This window comes from Enoplosus armatus, chromosome 14 (genome assembly GCF_043641665.1).
Source record: "Enoplosus armatus isolate fEnoArm2 chromosome 14, fEnoArm2.hap1, whole genome shotgun sequence".
Lineage (NCBI taxonomy): Eukaryota > Metazoa > Chordata > Actinopteri > Centrarchiformes > Enoplosidae > Enoplosus > Enoplosus armatus.
Window position 1 is genome coordinate 9,201,606 of NC_092193.1, and position 20,178 is coordinate 9,221,783.

General features: G+C 41.8%; 1 protein-coding gene across 1 annotated transcript; it reads right to left on the bottom strand.

Annotated features, from left to right (window-relative positions):
* Nucleotides 1–3,514: 3,514 nt before the first annotated feature.
* Nucleotides 3,515–15,845, bottom strand: mmp16b (matrix metallopeptidase 16b (membrane-inserted)). Its single transcript, XM_070918206.1, has 10 exons — nucleotides 15,717–15,845; nucleotides 13,610–13,758; nucleotides 12,900–13,016; nucleotides 11,532–11,836; nucleotides 8,674–8,835; nucleotides 8,091–8,308; nucleotides 7,842–7,980; nucleotides 6,370–6,520; nucleotides 4,419–4,534; nucleotides 3,515–3,876 (listed from the first exon to the last, which is right to left on the bottom strand). Exons 1-10 carry the CDS (start codon nucleotides 15,843–15,845, stop codon nucleotides 3,515–3,517), a joined length of 1,848 nt encoding a protein of 615 aa, XP_070774307.1.
* Between the last annotated feature and the right edge of the window lie 4,333 nt (nucleotides 15,846–20,178).

Below are 20,178 nucleotides of genomic sequence, written 5' to 3' on the forward strand. Positions count from 1 at the left end.
ATAAAACTTTTCACCAGCGTCTGACTTGAATGTTTGTGTGTGAGAGCATGATACGAGGACACACTTCTTATGCACTTGTTTTATTTACAACACACAGCATTTTCTTTATCCATTGAATGGACGGATTAAAAACAAAATTCTCCCAAGCAGACAGTATACACTCTTTATGTACATATTACGCAATATGTTTACTTCTCATAAACTATGCCTCGGACTATGCTGCACGTATCTGTGTATGAGATCTTGACTGCAATGATTGCTCCTCGTCTCTTCTTCCGCACCCTCGCCTCTTCGACGTATCGACTGCTGTCTAATCGGCCCCATCTACTTCCTTTAATGACTAATGCTTAGCAGCGTGTGTCAGTGCAGACAAGAAAAGCACTGAGGAGTCTGGAGATAAAGAGGGACAGGTCAGAGCATTGAGACTTCCCACTTACACTCAGCCCACATTTAAAATGTCAGGTATTTCAAGTGATTTAAATGTCAGAGACCTGCGTAAATGTAACCTTTTCAAGTGATTTACCTCTCAAAGATGGAAAAAACACTCACACCAGATGAATTGTTTGTTGTTGAGGCAGCAACAGAGGGAGGAGGATTACTCAGTAGTGACTAGAAAAAGAAAAAAACATTGCATTTCAAACCCACTTTATTGACAGCTTCTTGCCCTCAGTACAATGCAATGCAAGATTTGAGGTGCTGAGCATAGAGGAATAAATACGGCAATAAATATAGTACCGACTCGCCTCACTGGTCTGTCTTTAATTCACGCTCGCTGGAGCCATCAGACCCTCAACACAAACACACAAACTGATAAGACATCACACACGACACTGAGCCAAAGGTTTTTTGCCTCCACCTTGAATTACAGTGGCCATGGATCAACACATGGACTGATATGCGATTCAGCACAGCTTTAGGAAATGTTTGCTCTCTTTTAAAATGTGCACATTTTCTTTCATCATTTTGACATTCGCCTGAAGATTGGAGCGCGGGGAAGGACAGACTGGAAGCTAGCAATTTCACATGGTTCATAAAAAGATGACAGTTTGGAGCTGTCAATGCATCCAACAGAAACCTGCAACGCTGATCACTTCATTTAACCCTAATGAGAAAGACTGGAGAGTACAAGAGCATCTGAAATGATCCAGCAGCTCTGAAAGAATTACATCTCAGCTTAACAACGGCATGCATCGCCCTTATGTAAGATAAAACCACATCTAATCAAGGTTCAACCCGTCACTCTCCTTCTGTAGATAATTCATAGATAAGTACATTTTAAAGTCGCTAATTCCTTCTGTGATATGTTATAAAATGTCATTGCCTTGATATCAATGGAAGATTATGTCAGATATCCTGTACAGTTGATGTTGATGACCATTTAAAGTAAAAGAAAAAAGGAAAATCAAGGAGCACAAATATATAAAACAAAACCACGAATGCTCACAGGTCATCTCTGCCAGATGACACAACCACATTGTCACGTGTATGGCAGCATTCAAAGGCAATTGCAGGGCAATATATTTCATTAAGATCCAGGCAACACATGGGCTCCTGCTCAGTTTAGCTCCATCTCACCTCATAGAGAGTCTGCCTCTTGTTATGTCATCAGTTAATTGTTTCTCAGCTGATTAAACTCTTTGAAACATATTGTGGTTTATGTATGATGTCATATATATTTGTAACATCATAGATCATGATATATACGTGACATATTTGTCATCAGACTTAATTTAGCTGGTTTTGGTTGTCCAATACACCTGTTAATTCCAACAATGTTAGAGTAGTTTTTATAAACATTTATTAGTAATTTGTTAATATAACATAAGTATATATTTTTGTGTTGGATAATTACAATTACAGTGCATATAACAACCTGGTTCCATTATTGAACACACAGGCAAAAGCGGTTTAACTTGTTTTTTTCCTGACATCCAGAATTCAGTAAGTTTCTTTATTTCTACAGATTCATTCTTGTTTTTGTTTAGACATGTTTTCTTCTTTGCAACTTTTGCATTTCCTTGAAAATTATTTGCAATAACTTGGTGAGAAGATGGAGCAATCTGGGCAAAAAGCACTGGCCACTGATAGAAGGTTGATGTTGAGATACAGCAATGACTATTTTTTTTAACGAGAAATACTGTATGTGTCTCATTTTAAAAATGGGTACATGTAGTAGTTTTTTTTCCCTCCTTTCTCTTTTCTCTCCTCCTTCTCTGCATCCCGTGCTATGTGAAATATTATGTAAACTTACAAACATTGTATAAAAGTTGGGGGAAAAAATATGGATTAGTAAAGCTGTTTAAAATGTATGGACTGACACTGTTTGGAGTATTAGTGTCCAAACTTGGCAGGAAAAAAAAGAGGGGAAGCAGGATGTTAGCTGTTCAATAACTGACACTACAGTACAGCACAGTACATATACAGTGTGGGTAATTACTGTCTCTTGCACACACACACAACTAACCTTCCCTTTCTCTCTCATACCCTCCGGTGAGGCAGTACATGAAAGCTGATAGCCTACTTGCCATCAGGTATTTAGCACAGCTTAGCACATTTTTCAAGCGCAATGAACCCATTGTGGATCAAACTGTCCTTAATTACTGGTTTTGAAATTGCATCATGGACAGTAATTAATGCCTTCATACGCTGTTCTTATTCCTACTGTGTCATTCAGCATCCAGCTTCCTGACCAGAGAAGCAGAGAGAAAGAGAAGGGAGTTTAAGCAATCTGTGATTAAGGCAGTCTCATAAATATTGCAGAGAGGTTTTTGGCCCCTGTTTTGGAGATAGACTGCCACCACAGTCTTGAGTTCCTAGCTCTTACTAACGGCTGCTTCCTATCCCCACAGATTACAGAGCAGACGGGTGGATGTGAATACCAATGGCGAAAGAAAATCTGAGTATGATGCCACAATGTTCGATCCACGGAGGAAAAATATCCCATCAAAAACAACATCGAGCAGTAATCCTCTTTGGAAGAAAAGGTCATATTTGGTTTGTGTATCAGTCCTCCACACAATGAATAATCTTTTACAGGGACCCAAATGAAAAAAAAAGCACAGCTCAGAGCGATTTAATTAAAAAATGAAAGTAAAGTAGAAGCCTATATCTAATTTGTCCACTGAAGTTAGTGCTAAGGGCTTTTTAAGCGGCGTGCAGAGACGGGGATAGACAAAGGTCCCACTTACAGTAGCTTAACTCTGTCTCACTTAATTGAGTTCATTCCAAGATACAGAAAAAAAGTCAAAGCAGATACATACATATTAGTTGGACATAGGGGATGTGGCTCCCTCACTGTCTTCAGTGACGCAGAAACGTCCTGCTGATCGTTTCGCTTCCTTGCAGCTTGCACGTTACGAGTTCAAGCAGTTTTAAAATCTGCCAACACGGCGGTCCTTACAGTATGTACTGTACCCTTTACAGTGCTTCCAATTACTGTACTCAGGGCTTCAAGTAATAACTAGACCTTTATCAGAGCTTCACACCCCTCGCTATACAGTGCAGTAACAGTCCCTCAGACCCACTCCTGCATGGAGCGCTTGCAGTACAGTATGTGGCGCTGTGTGCTCTTCCTCCTGAACTGGAAAACGGTGTAGAGGAGGACCATCATGCACAGCGCCAGGACACAGGGGATAGCGATGGCCACTGCTTTCTCCGTGCCCCCCGCGCTGTCCAGTTTGATGACAACGTCCACGTCGCCGTTGTCGTAGTGGCGCTCCTCCGCCACCGGGGGGCTCCAGTCCCAGTCGGGGTCGGCAGGCAGGCCGTCACAGCCCATGAAGTCTCTCAGGATGGACCTCGGGTAGCTAGGCTCCACGCGAAGCAGCTGGTTGTTGAACTTCCAGTACTCCTTTCCCTTGTAAAAGTAGGTAAAGCCTGGAGGGAGGTATTGTTGTTGTTATTGTTATTGGACACAACAGCTTAACTAAAGAGCATAAGTATTGTGCAGTCGCATGTATCACTTTATCGTGCAGCCAAATCAGTGACTATGTGTTAATGTTTCTCTATATTCTGTCCATGTTGTGTGCTTTTGCTTGCTTATAAATGAAGCTGCAATGAAGGGCTGCAACTATATTGTCATTATTGATTAATCGTTTAGTCTAAAAAACGTCAAAAAATATATAATTTACAATCATGTATGATACAAACAAGCAGCACTTCCTCATATTTGCGATTGCATACATATAGTTTATACATTTAATTGAATTAGGAAATTACAGCGGAAGTTATGGTAAATGGCTGTTAGAGAAGTAGACAAGTAGGCATTCAGGACAACACATTTGAAACCAAACCAGGTCTCTCTACAGTATTTGAAGTTGTTTCTCTTGACCTTTTATAAATGTCAATAGTTATGTGATGCCAGTGTGTCAAACTACTGATCTCACTGACTAGTTACATGGTCCATAAAGCTGGCATACCATTGGCCTTATCCACAAAAGCCCCCTGTGGAGAGTCAGGGATGCCCTTCCAGATGGTGATGGGTTTGGGATAACCTGGATCCATGGTCCTCATGTCCTCATTGTACCTCCAGTATCTACAGACAGGACAGACAGAAATAGCTTTATGAGCACAGCTGGTCTGTGACATGTACTCCTATCAGACACCTGACCCTGCAGTAACAATGTGCTGATTTAGGTCAATCCCAAGTAGGAGGAAGTTACACATTCCTGCAAGTATGCACAAATCCACACAAACACAAATCAGCACAGAGTTTAATTAATCCAACACATGGACACAGTTACCAAATCCACCTACGCTGAAGCACAAGATCTATTTGTCAATCTTCCAGAGTATAAAGAGGCTATTAACTTCCCTATTCTATTCTGTCAACCATCATCAGCATCCAAATCATCCTGACAGACCGCCTCAGTGTCCCTTGAACAGGACCTCAAACTCGGGACAAAATCAAACATAGTTAAGAGAAGCAAATGTGAAAAGGGTGTGCATTCTTGAATCCAGGCTTTTCAAGAAGTAGTGCCAGGTGTGTGTGTGTGTGTGTGTGTGTGTGTGTGTGTGTGTGTGTGTGTGTGTGTAGCCAAGATAAAAAGTCCCATCGCACGGGAAAAAAATGATCACACACTGACAAAGACGAAGGTGACCAGATGTGAAAAAATATCAAAGTCAAAACGTCTGCGCACTATGTTTACAGTGACTGTCTGCTGTCTGTAACTTGTAGTCAAACTTAAAAAACAGTCATCACTACAGTGGCCCTGAGAGCTCGACGCACTGCAGTTTAAGAAAACACATGCAAATAGATAAAACGCAAGCAAATTAGGAAAACACCTTCATCATCTTCATTTGACACCACATGCACACAATAGAGAAAAACCTTCTTCACCCTCAATCTGACCATTTAATTATAAGCAACTGAATTCGAACGACCAGAGAAAGCGATCAATCAATCACCCGTACTGTGTTTAACGGCCAGGTGAATTTTTTTTCTGCAGGTTGCTGTGATTGATCTGCTTCTCACACGCCGGCGCTCACACACATAAATCTTGCCACACTGTGTCATTTCTTTGAATAAGAACAAACACCACCCTGTCACACAGAGAGAGATGAAATCACGTTTGGGACGATGGACAGAACGTCCTGTTTGTCATGATGTGCAGCAGCAGGTTGAAGGATGACAGTATCATGACAAAGCATTTTGTCAGCTTTCACCACAGGGTCCCCTGACCTCTGAGGACATGATTTATCATGACAGCTGAACAAACATGTGAGTCACACTGGCATACTCTCAAACTTTAAGACCCTTGCAACGCAAACAGATAAACGACAGATTCTCTGATTTGGTTGTTTTGGAAAGAATCCCTTGTTTCAATTCACCAACTGCAGGTAACTAACTAACAAAACAATATAAATATTTGACAGAAGAAGACTTAAACTCTGAAGGAATGTAATCTTCATTACAAATGTTGCTCTAACATTCTGTCATAATGGGTTGAATGCCAATAAGCAGCATTTGTCAGCTGTTAAATAGGCAATCAGCATTTTCAAAGCAACATGTGACAGCTTACAGCTAATCTGTGACAAAATTGACGACGCATCGATCAACAAACCTGCAAAATTATTAAATATCTCAAGGAAAACAGTCCCAAAAATAATTAAATGTTCCAAATACAGACAAACTGCATTGATAAAGAGGATCAGAAGGGAAGGAGCTGACAAATATGTTTTATTTTATTCTTTTGTCTGTGGGATCCACTCCACAACGTGCTGCATTTGGTAACACAGAGTCAATTCATTGGCTTTAACAAAAGACTAATAGAGATTTCAGCCATAGATGGTCTTCATACTTGTTTTTCGGTTTCAGTTCTTCCCAACTGCTTGACTTCATAACAGTACTAATAATCGTTCCTCACAGACCTGTCTCCTTTGAAGAAGTAGGTTTTGGCGACATCCTCCCACCAGACAGCTGTCTCGATGCTCTGAGTGGGCATGCCGCTCCCGAACAGCGAGATGTCCTGAGGGTATGAAGGCTGGAGAGTTGTGTCCTTGAAGACCCAGAAACGGTTTCCTAAAATACACACACAAAGATATTATCATAAAGATGACCTCAAAAATCGCGCTAGACAAAACACTGCTGGGCTCTCAACTCATTTGAAGCCCTCTGAGTGTGTGTGTGTGTGTGTGTGTGTGTGTGTGTGTGGTTTTTTTTCCCCAGCAAGTCTATTTATTTCTATTCCTGTGATTTCAAAGGTCAGATGTATCACCTCGTTTACAAAATATCTGCACCGCAGAAAATCTATGCAGTGTTATCTATAATACAATAAACAGCAGGATGATGCTCTGAAGGCAGCTCCGCCGAGACTCGTTGTTTTCAGTTTTATTGGAGCTATTGTTGCATTTAATTCAGTTTGATCATAAGTGCCTGAGGCATAGCAGGGAGAGCTGCTGTGGTGGTGTGCTTGCAGTAAGTAGCAAGACACTCACACTCACACTCACACTCACACACACACACAGTTAAGTCCCCCTGAGTGAATAAATAAAGCATGAGGCACTCTGATCCCACTGGGTGACAGATGTCATGTTAATCTGCCTGATGGACGGATGGCTGTACTGGACCTGCACCCGTTCTGTTGCCGTACAGAACCAAAACAACCTCAAAGTCACCTGGTCAGATGCTATACGATGAAATATTACTGTGTGTTTAGAGCGCTCACATACACACATTCATTTGTAGTGGTGGTATGCAATAAAAGAACACTTCTATTACTGTCTTTTTTGTAACTTCTCAGTTATTACATTATAGTTTAGAATTTCAGAACTGCTATATATTTGTAACTATGGATAAATTGTTAAAGATAATTTGTGTAATCTATTTTTATTTTGTTAGAAATTTTTTTCTATTTTTTTGCGGATTAACTTAATCTATTTTAAGATTGTGAATTGAATCTAGAAAAAAAATCAAAAAGAAAAAATAAGGGTATCCGAATGTACTTCTAAACAAAAAAAAGTTATGTTTACATTCAGCGTTTTCACTAAAATGCATTGTGTGTTTGACAAATGTGTAGAAAGCATTTCCTTCCTCATAAAACATTTTCAAAGCTGATTTTTTTTTTTAAATATGTCAAATCATTGTTTGCATCCATTTTTGCTAGCTGGCAGTCTTCTTCATCCTTGCCTTTGTTGGTGCATTGCTACATTTCTTACCACCACCAATTGTCAATCAACGAAATAACATGAAACCGCTGGCAGAAATGCGCATCACGTCGCCCGTGTACTCTCGTGTGTGCATGTGCGTCCTACTGAGTTTACTAGTGGTCAAAAACTCCACAGTGTACCATTAATAAATCAAAAAGTTATCCAAAAACAGAAAATTCTCTTGCTTTTGTTACCTTTGAAAAAGACGAACTTCCCTTCACTGTTTTCATACACGGCATCAATTTTGGGAGGCAAGCCTTTCCAGAAGTAGTTGATCTGCATGGGGTAGCCAGGGACGACTGAATTGTCCCGTACCCTCCAAAACCACTGGTCCTATAGAAATGGACAAGGTAGAATCATCATCATCATCATCATCATCATCATCATCCCAAACTGCTTTAAAACCAGCAGCCATGTTCACTCAGGCGGATGATCTACTCTACCTTGAACACAAAAAGCTCCTGCCGGAGGATGGCCAGGGTGTTGAAGCCTCCATCACAGATGTTGGGTTTGGAGTTGGGGTTGGAGGGCTTGGCCCCCTGTGGAGGGCGATGGGGTCTGGCGGGGCGGTCATGCTTACGGGGGTCTGATGGAGGGTGGAAGCGAGGTGGAGGGACCGTGGGTGGGGGCCTGGTGGGCTGGGGTGCTCTATCTGGTGGACCTAGACAGAAAGAAATATTACTTCATCCTCCTTCAACACTGTTCCTTTTTGTCTGTGCAGTTTAAGTTTACAGTGTCGATGTTTTGATGAAATGGTGTTTTCTGACATTCAACCCAACATAACTGGATGTTACAGCAACATTTGTAATGGTGGCCAAGTTACCTTCAGGGATTCATTATTTATAATATTTTGGAATAGAGCTTCAATTAAGTGTTGGAACGATATAATACATATGCAGCATTGCTTCAAGGGCTCCATCTCACCACTTTCTAAGTACTAGAATTTAGTTTTTCTTTGTTCAACTTCTTCATCATCTCTGCTGTACTTACTAAAGAGAGAGACTAATGCATGAAGCAGAGGGTTACCATAGATTTTCTGGATGCCCTGCAGGTCATCGTGAGGTAGTTTGAAGTTCTCTGTGTCCATGTACTGGTAGAAAGGAGCCATGATAGCCGTGGGGTCATTAGAGTGTTCCAGACCGAGGGCGTGGCCCAGCTCATGCACAGCAACCAAGAACAGGTCGTTTCCTGGAGAGGGGAAGAGGGCAATGTGAATGCAAAAACACTCCATCATATATGGCATACAGTACAGTACATACAGTAGATACAAGAGGTGGAGAAGAATGAATGTGACTTTATGGGTGCCATGATGAAACAGAGGAAGAAGAAAACACACCCATGCACAGACACACTCATTAATACAAGAGACATACACTAAGAAATAAGATTAGTATGGAAATATTTTTAATTACTAGGCATCTATATAACCAGCTGTATATTCTATGAATCATTGTTTTCCAACTGAAGCTGAGCTCATGGCTAAAATGTGTTCATTCCAAGAAATGTAGACATGTAAGATAAGACATGTGGGAGCATATTAGGCAGGCACATTAAAATCAACTTTCTCTCAGGTCTTGTAGTGATTACTTGATTAGTCAAGACTAATAGATACTTTGTGTTCTCAGAGCTTGTGATGTCATTTTTTTTTTGACATTTCATAGACAAACCATTAAACACATAATAATTGACAAATAACCGCTCGATTAATCAACAATGAAAATAATCATTACTTGCAGCCCTCTGGTCCAGACTTAACTTCCATTGAGCTAATGTGGTGCAATGTAGTGCAAGTAAAGATTACTGGAGGTAAATTGCAAAGCATGAGCACTTTTCCTCTTTTGCTCAATAAGAGAAGATAAGCCACAGGCACACACACACTCACGCTGCCCAGGGCACCGGAAATATAATGCACCTGAACACATACAAATGTCGGCATAGCACAGGGAAACATTGTGGGTCTAGTTCGTATCACATTCAAAGACACACGGACAAATGAAAAAAGGAAAAATGTCGCGGTCAGTGTCTATGGTCAGCACTCAGCTCATAGTGTCAACCTGATTTAGAAAAAAGTACACCATTTATGTACAGCTTGTGACTGAAGCTGTCCCCAGGAGATTGTTGCCCTTTAAAACATGATATCCACTCCTGCCAGCAGCACAGCACAGAACAACCACTGACCCTGAGCCAGCATCTAAAAGGTTACACCTCCCCCTCCTCCATTTATCTAACACAACCAGCCTCTTCCACCTGACCAAAAATGTCCCATAAGGACTCCCAGGAGACAGGCCACAGCTACCATTAGCGCACATGTCAACATGCAGCATTTACAATTACACTGCTGTGAAAGCCCATTAAAGGTTGCACAGCTTTCCAGACACATAAACTGAGACAGGAGCTTTTCAAAATCAGCCTCAGCACTCAACATGGATAACCATGGGACACTGTGCAAGGGTGAACATGAATTTGACTTGGGAGTCTGAGACAATTACCATTAGAGTACGAGAACAAAAGAGAGGGAGGGAGGGAGGGGAGCTGATGGGTGGCAAGCAGTTTCCCAGAACAAACACAATGTGAGCTGTTACCCTACTCTTCCACTAATGGGAGGATAAAATGTAAGCATATGGCATGGGTATTAGTGAAGTAGCCTGGTGGTGCTCTGACAAGCCTGGCGCCCTGTAGGTAGGGTAATTAAAGTGTGTGTGGATGCACGGTAAGAAAGGCATCTTCTCTCCCTCTCTGGTCTGCTGCACCCTGCCAGAATCCACAGGGTGGCCCTAATGTGGGCCACCCTGTGGATAACCTAACCATAATCTATCATAACATTACCCAATATTAACCTATCATATTCATAACAGTTTAACATAACACAGCACAACACAACTTAAAATCACATCACATACGATGAAACAATATCACACAACATAACTTATTTTAACCTAACATAATTATGTGATATGAGAGGTCATAATTATTATTATAACATAACATAATTATGTGATATGAGAGGTCATAATTATTATTATAACATAACATAGCATAACGCATCCCAACACAACATAAAACAACATAACATAATATAACATAACACAGCACAGCCCAACACAACATAACCAAGAATAAACAAACCTAACTTTACCTAATATCCTCACAACAACATAGCATAACACAACCCAAAGATATAAGACAAGACAACGCAAAGACATGACGTGTTGTTAAGACATGACATCATTTTTTTTTTTCAATTTTGTAATGATATGATTATACAGTGTATTGGGCACTTTTCTGTTGTACTTCTCTTGAAGCACACCACTGAGCTACATCAAATCCACTAAAAACAGAATAGCCATAATCATGTGCCAGCAACCAATGTCTTAAAATAGCAAAGCTTTCTATCCTGTCATCTGAAGAGCTTATTATGCAGAAAAAAAGCATCAAAATCCTGACAGATGGGGTGATGCGTCTTTACAGAGCACAGCCCGATCAAAGACATCGCTGCATTCTTTGTTTTTGGTTAAGCATCCCTCATACCCTGCCCTGTGATACCATCTCTGTCACGTTGCCCTCCTGCCTAGCCATCTGTATTTCCACTATTTGCTTTCCATCAGTCCTTATCTGTCTCCCCTGATGACTGCCCATTTTTCGGTTTCTCAGTGCTTTCCTCACTCCTTTTTATTTACTCGCCAACATTCTGCATTTAACAAAGTGTCTTCCTCTACTTTCTTTTCCTTTCTTCCCCAATAATCTTAATCTCTTCCTTTGATAATTTTCTGTCCACTCTCCTGCTGTACTTTTTTTCCTTGGTGGCTCTTTGTAACCATCTTTTCCCTACCACCACGTTCTCTTTCTCTAGATGTAAGTTTACACCTACTCTTTCTTTCACTCACCATCATGGTTGGGGTTCCCCAGTGTCCAGGGTTCATCTGAGTCAAAGTGTGTGTCCCCTCCTATGCCTGGGCCCGGGAAATAGGCGTGGGCGAGGAATCCCCCCTCCCCATCGAAGGGCGAGCTGTCGCCGTGAAAACCCGAAGCGAAGATGATGGTGATGTCCACGTCACGCCTGCCAGTCTCCAGGGCGCTGTATGGAACAGCCTCGAAGCGTAGGGGAGTCACACCCTGCCACACATCAAATGCCCGCCGGATGGCATCGTGAGTCTCCCGGGCACCCACCTTTGGCGTGACATTTTTTATGCTGTGTAAAGAGCAAACTGATTTAAAAGGCTGCTGAGAGGTAGAAGCTATAATGCTCTGCAGGTTGTAGTTTACATACTGTGCTCATAGTAATAAAAGACATGGATGTAAATGGCGCAGCAATCATTTGAAACTATGGGGGAACAAAACATTCAGGAGAAGTGGAAATAAAATACATACCGCATCAACCCAGTGCCTCGTTATCCCATTAATTTCGAGTGAACATTTTTGCTTTTCAAAATGAGGAGACACTAAAAAGAAAAGTTGCACTTGACACAACTATTTCAAGCCCAGCAGCTTTTACTGAACTTTTAACACAGCAGTCGTTATCAGTCCCTGGCAGGCAGAGAGGAATGGGAAATCTTCTCCCTCTCTCTCCACTCATTTTCATGAATAAAGTGCAGTCAGCAGCAGCACTGGCTCAGCACTGATTGACATTCCATTAGGAGAGGTGGCTCATCAATTCAAATTCATGGAGGAAGGAAGGATTTGAATAAATTGACAGTGTTATCGTCTATTACTGCTGTAACCTGTCAATTTGCAGTTGTGCCAGAGTCCCGTTTATCAGTCCTCCTCAGAACCTATTAAAAACTGGAGCTTAATCAGGCGAGATAAGATGAGAGTTTGAATATTTCTGCTGAGATTACGGACAATTTACACTCAGGATCTTCAAACATATTATATGAGGGAGAGGAAAGCCTTCAATCTTCACGCTACTCAGCTGAAATGGTTTGTTTTGTTTTATGAAAAGGACAGAATAAATGGAAGAGGGTTAAAATAACTGCCAGCAAGCTATTTATACACTGGAAAGTAAACATAGCACACATGGGCTGTGAGTATGTGTTAACTTGGATGTGTGATGTTGACTACATTTATGTGTGTGTGAGCCCACATATGTGACGTATTTGTGCAGTCCCTATGACAACAAAGAGCATGTGATCGCGGGCGGTTAAAGAGGAGCGACAGAGGAGAGTTGAGAAAATGAACACTGGCACATCTGAACCCTACAATAAGCGCTCCAAAACTGAATGGTCGCTATGACAACTGCCTCCACTATCTCTCACCTGTAGGTGATGTGTGTACGCTGCCACTTCTGTCCCGTCAGCGCGTATCTCCGCTTCCGCGACCTCGCAGCACTTTTAAATTTGTCCGGAACTCCACAGCGAGGCTTTTGCATCCAACTTAAAGAGGAGAAGAGAAGAGAAAAGACGAGAAGGGAGGGTGACTCTAGTTTGCTTGATAAAAGTTGGGTGGCAAACACCATCACAAGACAACATAAAGCACTGAAGTGAACTCAGTAGTTCTCTTCCTGACAGGTGCCAGATAATCACAGCCGCAAAAAAAGTGCACAGTACCACTAAACTACTCCAAACTACAATCAATACGTAGATCAGAATCTCAATGGCAGCTGAGAGGAAATCATAATGTTTTCTCATTCATACCACAGCAGATCATCACAGGTACAGAACACACATAATACATAGGCAAAACATCAATTCTCACCTCAGCGTGATATCACTGCATCATCATGCAAAATGAGAAGAAGGAAAAGTGTTAAAACCTTCACCTGAGGTTGTTTCAGGCAAGGTGATGGGGGGGAGGGGGGGGTGAAATGAATCTATTTCTGTTCCTTCACTAATTCATTGAAATATTGATAGCCATTCCTTCTGCATTTTAAATGAATGAGCGTTTGCATTAATGTGACATCACTGGCCTTGTGAAAGTGCATGTGCACCTCAGCTAGTGTTTGTCCATGGCATGCGTGTATACTCACTCCTTGGTTTTCTCATCCAGTGTCCCTGTGACATTGAGACCATAGACGCGCTGCATGGCAGCGATGGCTGAGTGCATGGTTTGGGCCGAGCGCAGGACAGACATTCCCGGTTCTGTGCGGGGAAGGTAGCCATACCTCTGTAGCCATCCCTGCGAGGGCGAAGAAGAAGGAAAAAGATTTGGGTCTTCACATCGTGGCTATTTTAAGACTTGTTTTAGACTCTTTGCCCTTATTAGAAAACTCAGGGTAGAGAGAAAACGAAAGGAAAGACATGGAGATGACATGCGAAAAAGGTCCTAGGCTGAATCACATCCAGGTCGTTGAACATTCACATTTTGCAAGTTTGTTCGGATAATAAATGAGTTAATCATCTACTACAATGTTCATGTATCAGCCGAGCTGTTGTGTTGTGTGCAATACATCAAAAGTGAAAGGCTATAAAAGACATTCTCTTCTTGTCTTCCCATTAGCTGCAGCTATAAACTTGAATCTCCTTCATTTTGTGTTTGATTGAATTTGGTCCCACATGTAACTATTCCAATATTTCCTCTTTTTCACCACTCATATTTCACTTAACGCTTTGAGGCTGTCTAGCACAAACACAGACATCCCTCCACAGCAGTGACTGGGGTACCTTGTTCAAGGGCACCACAACAGAAGCTGTTTAATGAGGACAAAGTATTGTTTGTTGAGTTACCCTACCCACTTCTTCCCAGTAAATGGCCAATCCCATAATAAAAATCAACAAGAATATGGCTGTGCGTCATTCATTCTGCTCCTCACAAAAGGCTGTAAGGTGACTAACCATTGCTACAATGCATTTTTTATTATTGCAAGAAAACAAACTACACTGAGAACAAGCTGCTGTGGTTATATTTATATTTAACGCCACAGTGTGGATGAAGCGTTGAGAAGCTTTAAAGTGGTACAATTTGCATGTAAATAGTCTATTGTTTGCAGAAATTGTCTATCCAGCAGTGGTTTAGGTTTAAATATGTCTGTTTGCTCAGAGGCTCCCTGGACACCAGTGCATCTGTTTGTATTTGAATCCCTTCTAGTGACCTTAGTCAGTGTTTGTGTCTTGCGGCTGCCGGTCAGTATACATGTGCAGGACTGTGGCCCTGCCTCCTCTTGCCCTACAAACCGAGAGTGCGGCTTGGTACAGAGGGGAGAGGTGAGACCGAGCATCATCCAGGGGTCACAGCCGGACTCAATCCTGAAGCTGAGCTGCCACGAGGTGCCCACGCTTACCCACAGCTGTCCACACGCGAACCAGCTGCCTCCTCATCACTACACAGCCTATGAGATATGCTCCAGCTAGCTAATCTGACTAGCTGTCTCCTCTGTCCGTCCCTCCCCCTTCTGCCTCTATCCCTCTTTCTGCTGAGCTAAACGCCTTGTTTATCCTTCCTTTTTTTCCCCTCTCTCCTGTGGGTGTGTTTCCTGTGTGTGTTGTGTTAGTTCAAAGGCACAGATCTTAGAGAGATATCGGGCAGATTTCAGTAAGCCATAAAATTGAATAATGGTGTGTGTGTGTGTGTGTGTGTGTGACTGTCAGCCTCAGCATTTAATTTCTTCAGAGTGGTGGGAGGGGAGCCTGAGGTGAGGATGAAAATGACATCAATTAATAAGGTACAAAAAACAAATCCTATTATGCAACTTGTGTCTGTTATGTTATGTTTAATCCCCTCCAACACTATGATGCTGCCAAAGCATGTCTGACTTCATGACGGCCTGTCACAAAAGTATATCTAGCAATCAAAACATGATGCTGTAGGACAGCTCTGTTGAAATAGACCAATCATATCTAGGCTGCACATTTGGGATCGGTGGGCTGGAGCGGCTCAGCTCATGGACCGCAGTGTAATAAAATGAGCATCCTTCTGTTTCATTGCACTCTACAAATGAGGAATGCTCGATATTTTCGCCGTTAAGCGCGTGAGCCTTCCTGATAGGCTTACAATGTATCCATGTTATGCGTTATGGTAATTGTGCCCACGGATAGCGTGGGAAGCCAATATATATGTTTTTCACGCTGAGGCAGATGATGTGGAGGAGAGAGCTCGGTCATTTGTGATAACCGGGGAGGGAAGGCCATTTATCTTACCTCAACGCTGAACTGATGATCCTCCTCTCCGGACACGGCACACGAAATCCAAAGCAAAAAATGCAAGCAGAATGCTGCCGCGTAAAAGCTATCCGATGGTTTTCTTTTACTGGAGGATACTAAGGTCATAATGACCTGTTTTTCCCGAGTGTTTATTAGAAGAAGCCGCCCGTCTGCTTTTGGCTCTTGTGTCAAATGAAAATCATCAGGCGAGCTGTCAAGGCAGGATTCAGATGAAAACGAGAAAAGGGCCACGCGTTTTATAAAATCCCGATGGCGGCGTACAATGTTCCGATGTCAAGCAGAGATAACGCGGCATGTTAGACCCGCTGCCCTCGCCATTCTTATTTACATCAGGGGCTACATCTATCCAGCAGCATCAATGGCCATGTAGTACCCAGTCTGCGCAAGATAGGCTCCCTCCCGACTCGACGCCTGCGCTTTGATTTCTCACACAGCGCAGCGCTGCTTGGCAGCATCATGAGAGCTGCCCTACAGAGTGCATGAGAGATGAAATGCCATTCTTCAGAACTGCCTGTACGTTTGACTTTTACACTGCAAAGGCCACGGCTCTGTGCAATTTGAAGCGCACATGTGCAGTCAGATGGTTAGATCTTACATTCCTGATAGTAAACAAAGGCCTACATCCAGATTATGGACTGTAGCCTAGATTCCTCTGCTAATGCCTTTGTAAACATAAAACAAAATATCTTTATGTGCACTGGCAACACTGCGTAGTAACCCTATAATAAACAAAATAGTGCCTGCGCCTTATTAATAATGGATGCATGGATCAATTATCTGATCTTCATTATCATTAGCCTGCAAAGTTAGACATCAGGACAAAAGCCGGCCATTAGACTTATTACGCTCACTTATCTTCAAATATCTGTCCAACAGTTTACAGCTGTGTTGATCTCTGGCCTGAAGACCAAAACAGACGAAGCTGACAGCTTCCCAAGACATTTGTGGCTCTTACAGCTCTTTACAGCCCAGACATGCTACAAAGTGAGCCACAAGATGGCGGTGTTTCATTGGGGACTGTGGCCTCCAGCTGTTTTCCTTGCAAACCCCTGAGGACACAGGACGCACTGGAACCTGAATCCACCCCACATGAACTAATGAGCCAAGAAACTGATCTGACATTGATTTGATGTGAGAGGCAGGAAGGGCATATGGAAAGGAGTGAAGAAGAAGTTCATGAGATCATCTTTGTCACACTAAATGTTTATGTTTACATGCAGCAATACATTCAGGAGAGAGGTTTGGGCACTAATATGCCAAATAAATCAGGAATTGATAACATAAATAACACACTAACATTTTCCATCCGCCCTCCCATTTTCCAATCATTTATCTGTTTATAGTGAGGAGGAATCAGGGGAAACTGAGTGGCCCGGTTAACATTTAAGCCTTACAGTGTGTCAGTTGGGTCTATCCTGTCATTGGACCAAGCATTTCAAAAAGGAGCCATCACAACTGTCCCTGCCTCTGACGTTCCCCTGGAAATAGTCTGGCTACCTGCAGGGAAATCTACATTTTAGCTGATTACACCCATGGTCTCATTCTATCAATCACTTGTACAAGAGAGAGTTGGAGTGAATATCATCTGCCAAGCTGACACATTTGTGGCTTGGCAGTTTTTTCGTGACCGCAGTCCAATTCAAAAATCTGCAGCCAGTTTGCTAACGGTCAATCCTTTGATCCCTTTTATTCCCACTTGTGAGTGACTCAGGGATTCCTGTAGTGGGGGGGGGGGGGGGGGGGGGGGGGGGTTCTCATCACTGATTTGAATGGATTTGATGGAATGGGCCAAAACCAAAAGAGAGTCATGGCACCAGTCTTGGGAATGCAGACCCTCACCCCAACTGTGCCACAGCACCAAACCACTTCAGCGCACTCAAAGCCCCATCAACCATAAGGACCTCATCAAAGATTAGAGACACCTTAATGAGATTAAACTCTCCTGACCTTGATGGTGGATCGTTATCCTGTCCAAGAACATCATAAAAAGCATTTTTTTGACTGAGTCTGATGCCCACATTTTCTCTAGATGACTGGGGACCAAATGTATTGCAGCACCTACATCACGCCTGAGGGAGAATGACTCCCTTTAATGACCCCTTTAAAGATCCTCAAAACACATGAAGAACTCTGTCATGAAGATTTCTATCACTTATAATAATTGTTATAATAATATACAGTTATAATGACTGTTACATGTATTTATTTATTTATTTATTTATTTATTACTTTTTTAGCACAGCCGTAACAAGGATGCACACAGCATTTCATTTCAGATATTATGTGACAAATAAAACCCTTCAATCCTTGAAAACTCTGGAAAGACCTGCCTGATGCACAAAATCAGTATCTTCTTTAAAATCGCTCCTGAAAACCCATTTTTTTCTAAAGGCTTTTATAATTCAATTTCGACTGGCTAACATTAGGGATCTCTCTTTATATGTACATATATGTGTCTGTGTGTGTGTGTGTGTACTGTACATGTATGTGTCTGTGTGTGTGTGTGTACTGTACATGTATGTGTGTGTGTGTGTGTGTGTGTGTGTGTGTGTGTGTGTGTGTGTGTGTGTATTGGTAGTTTATTAGTCCTGTCCCTGCATTTTCTTCTTAATATTTGATTAAACTTTGCAATACATTTTTGTTTTATTGCTTTATGTTTGACTTTTTAAGTGCGTTATAAATAAACTTAATTACTATAGTTATCATAAGCATGACATGCCAGACACATTTTTTTAAAACCAAAATTGCTAAATTACGTACTCTTTGAAACCTGAACACACACAAAACTCCAGGAAATGATTCACATTACTCATAGCTGCGGACAAGGTGTTCCACGTTATGGAACAGGACGTGACTGGTTCAGAAGTTGAGAAAGGGATTCCTATTGGATTAAAACAGGTTCATTCATTTACTTTGAGGTGTTTACTGTGTAACCCCACAGGCTGCCATGGAGACTACATGCTCTGGCAAGTGAAAATGGCTCAGAGCCAAAGACCCGGGGCCTCATCAGGAAACGGCAGCAATAAGGAATGCCCATGTTTTATCATTCTTCATAAGACGAGAAAACAAAGTGTGTGTGTGTGTGTACTCGCTGTTACAACAACAATCCATTCATACATTCAAATATTTGCCTTTACTATTTAAGTTTAGCTGAAGGAGAATTTCCTTCAGGGGGGCAGATGGTGAGATACAAGGTAATCTTGCTGGCTTCTCTAATTAAACCTAATTAATTGGTACTTGACAGTTTGTTCTCAACGCCTGAGGCTTTTCAGCCATACCGCTGAAAAACAGGATTTACAAAGCTATTATTAAAGCTTTAATGGATCCAGTCACATCTAATCCAAGTCTTATCTCACATGTCAGCGATATGTCAGCCATGATGAGTGCCTAAAATAGTGCAAAATAGTTCCAGCAAGGATGTTTGGAATTTAACATTTAATTTAGTTATAAGTTTAATTTGATCCATTTTGGAAACAACATCACTCAATATAACGTACAGTTTAGTGGATCTGTACGAAGGCGTTGTTATTCTTCCAGGCTTCAGCATTTTGTTTTATTTTTTTGTATTAATTGTTCCTCTGAGCAATAATGAAATACCTTTGCTAAGTACCTTTCAAGATACACCGAAATACATGAACATAATAAATGTTCAGCCAACATCAAGTTAAATTTTTATCATGTTTTATATTTCCATAACGTTGTTAGGATCAAGGTAATTTTGTGTATGCTGATTGTTTTCTCTGGTGTTTTCTCCTTTCTTCTCCTTTCTTCTGGGCTGCAAAGCATGTTGTATCAAATGTGTTTTTCGCTTTTTCATCAAGATCTCTTTCATCACAATTCTTCAAAATCATAAGATTTATTATTGTGATATAACACCGTCCCATTGCTGCTTATTCCCATGGCTGATATGCACTTTAGATCTCACATATTTGTTTTCTGAAACACAAGTAGTGCGATGTCTGTTTGGGTGGATGCAGCAGATGTAGCACCTTTGAGTGACAGTGAATCCTCCATGATCCCATATGGTGTGCTCTTTTTTCCTGCTTCTGCAGCTCAGTCGCATCTCTGCAAGACACTGCAAGTGGTTGCGTTGTTTGTGGGGGTTGGTAGTTTTCCCCCCAAAAAAATGTCCTGAGATGTTGCTGGTCCATCTGGACCCTGTCATGCAGATCAGACTTCAGACCTTCGGGATAACGAGTTATCTCCCCTCACAACATGGTCACATAACCTTTCTGCCTCACTGAACCACTTAATAAGACTCCTTGTGTAAACAGTATCCTCCTAGAAGTTGTGTCTTATATTGTTTGGCTCTTACTGTACCTGAAAGAACTCGAGTCTCAAAAATGAGCTGCATTCATTAACACTTACCACTAATCCAAAATGTCCCTTCAGGTACGGAAGGCCAGTACTTACTGAACACAAGAGATGGAAAATGTGA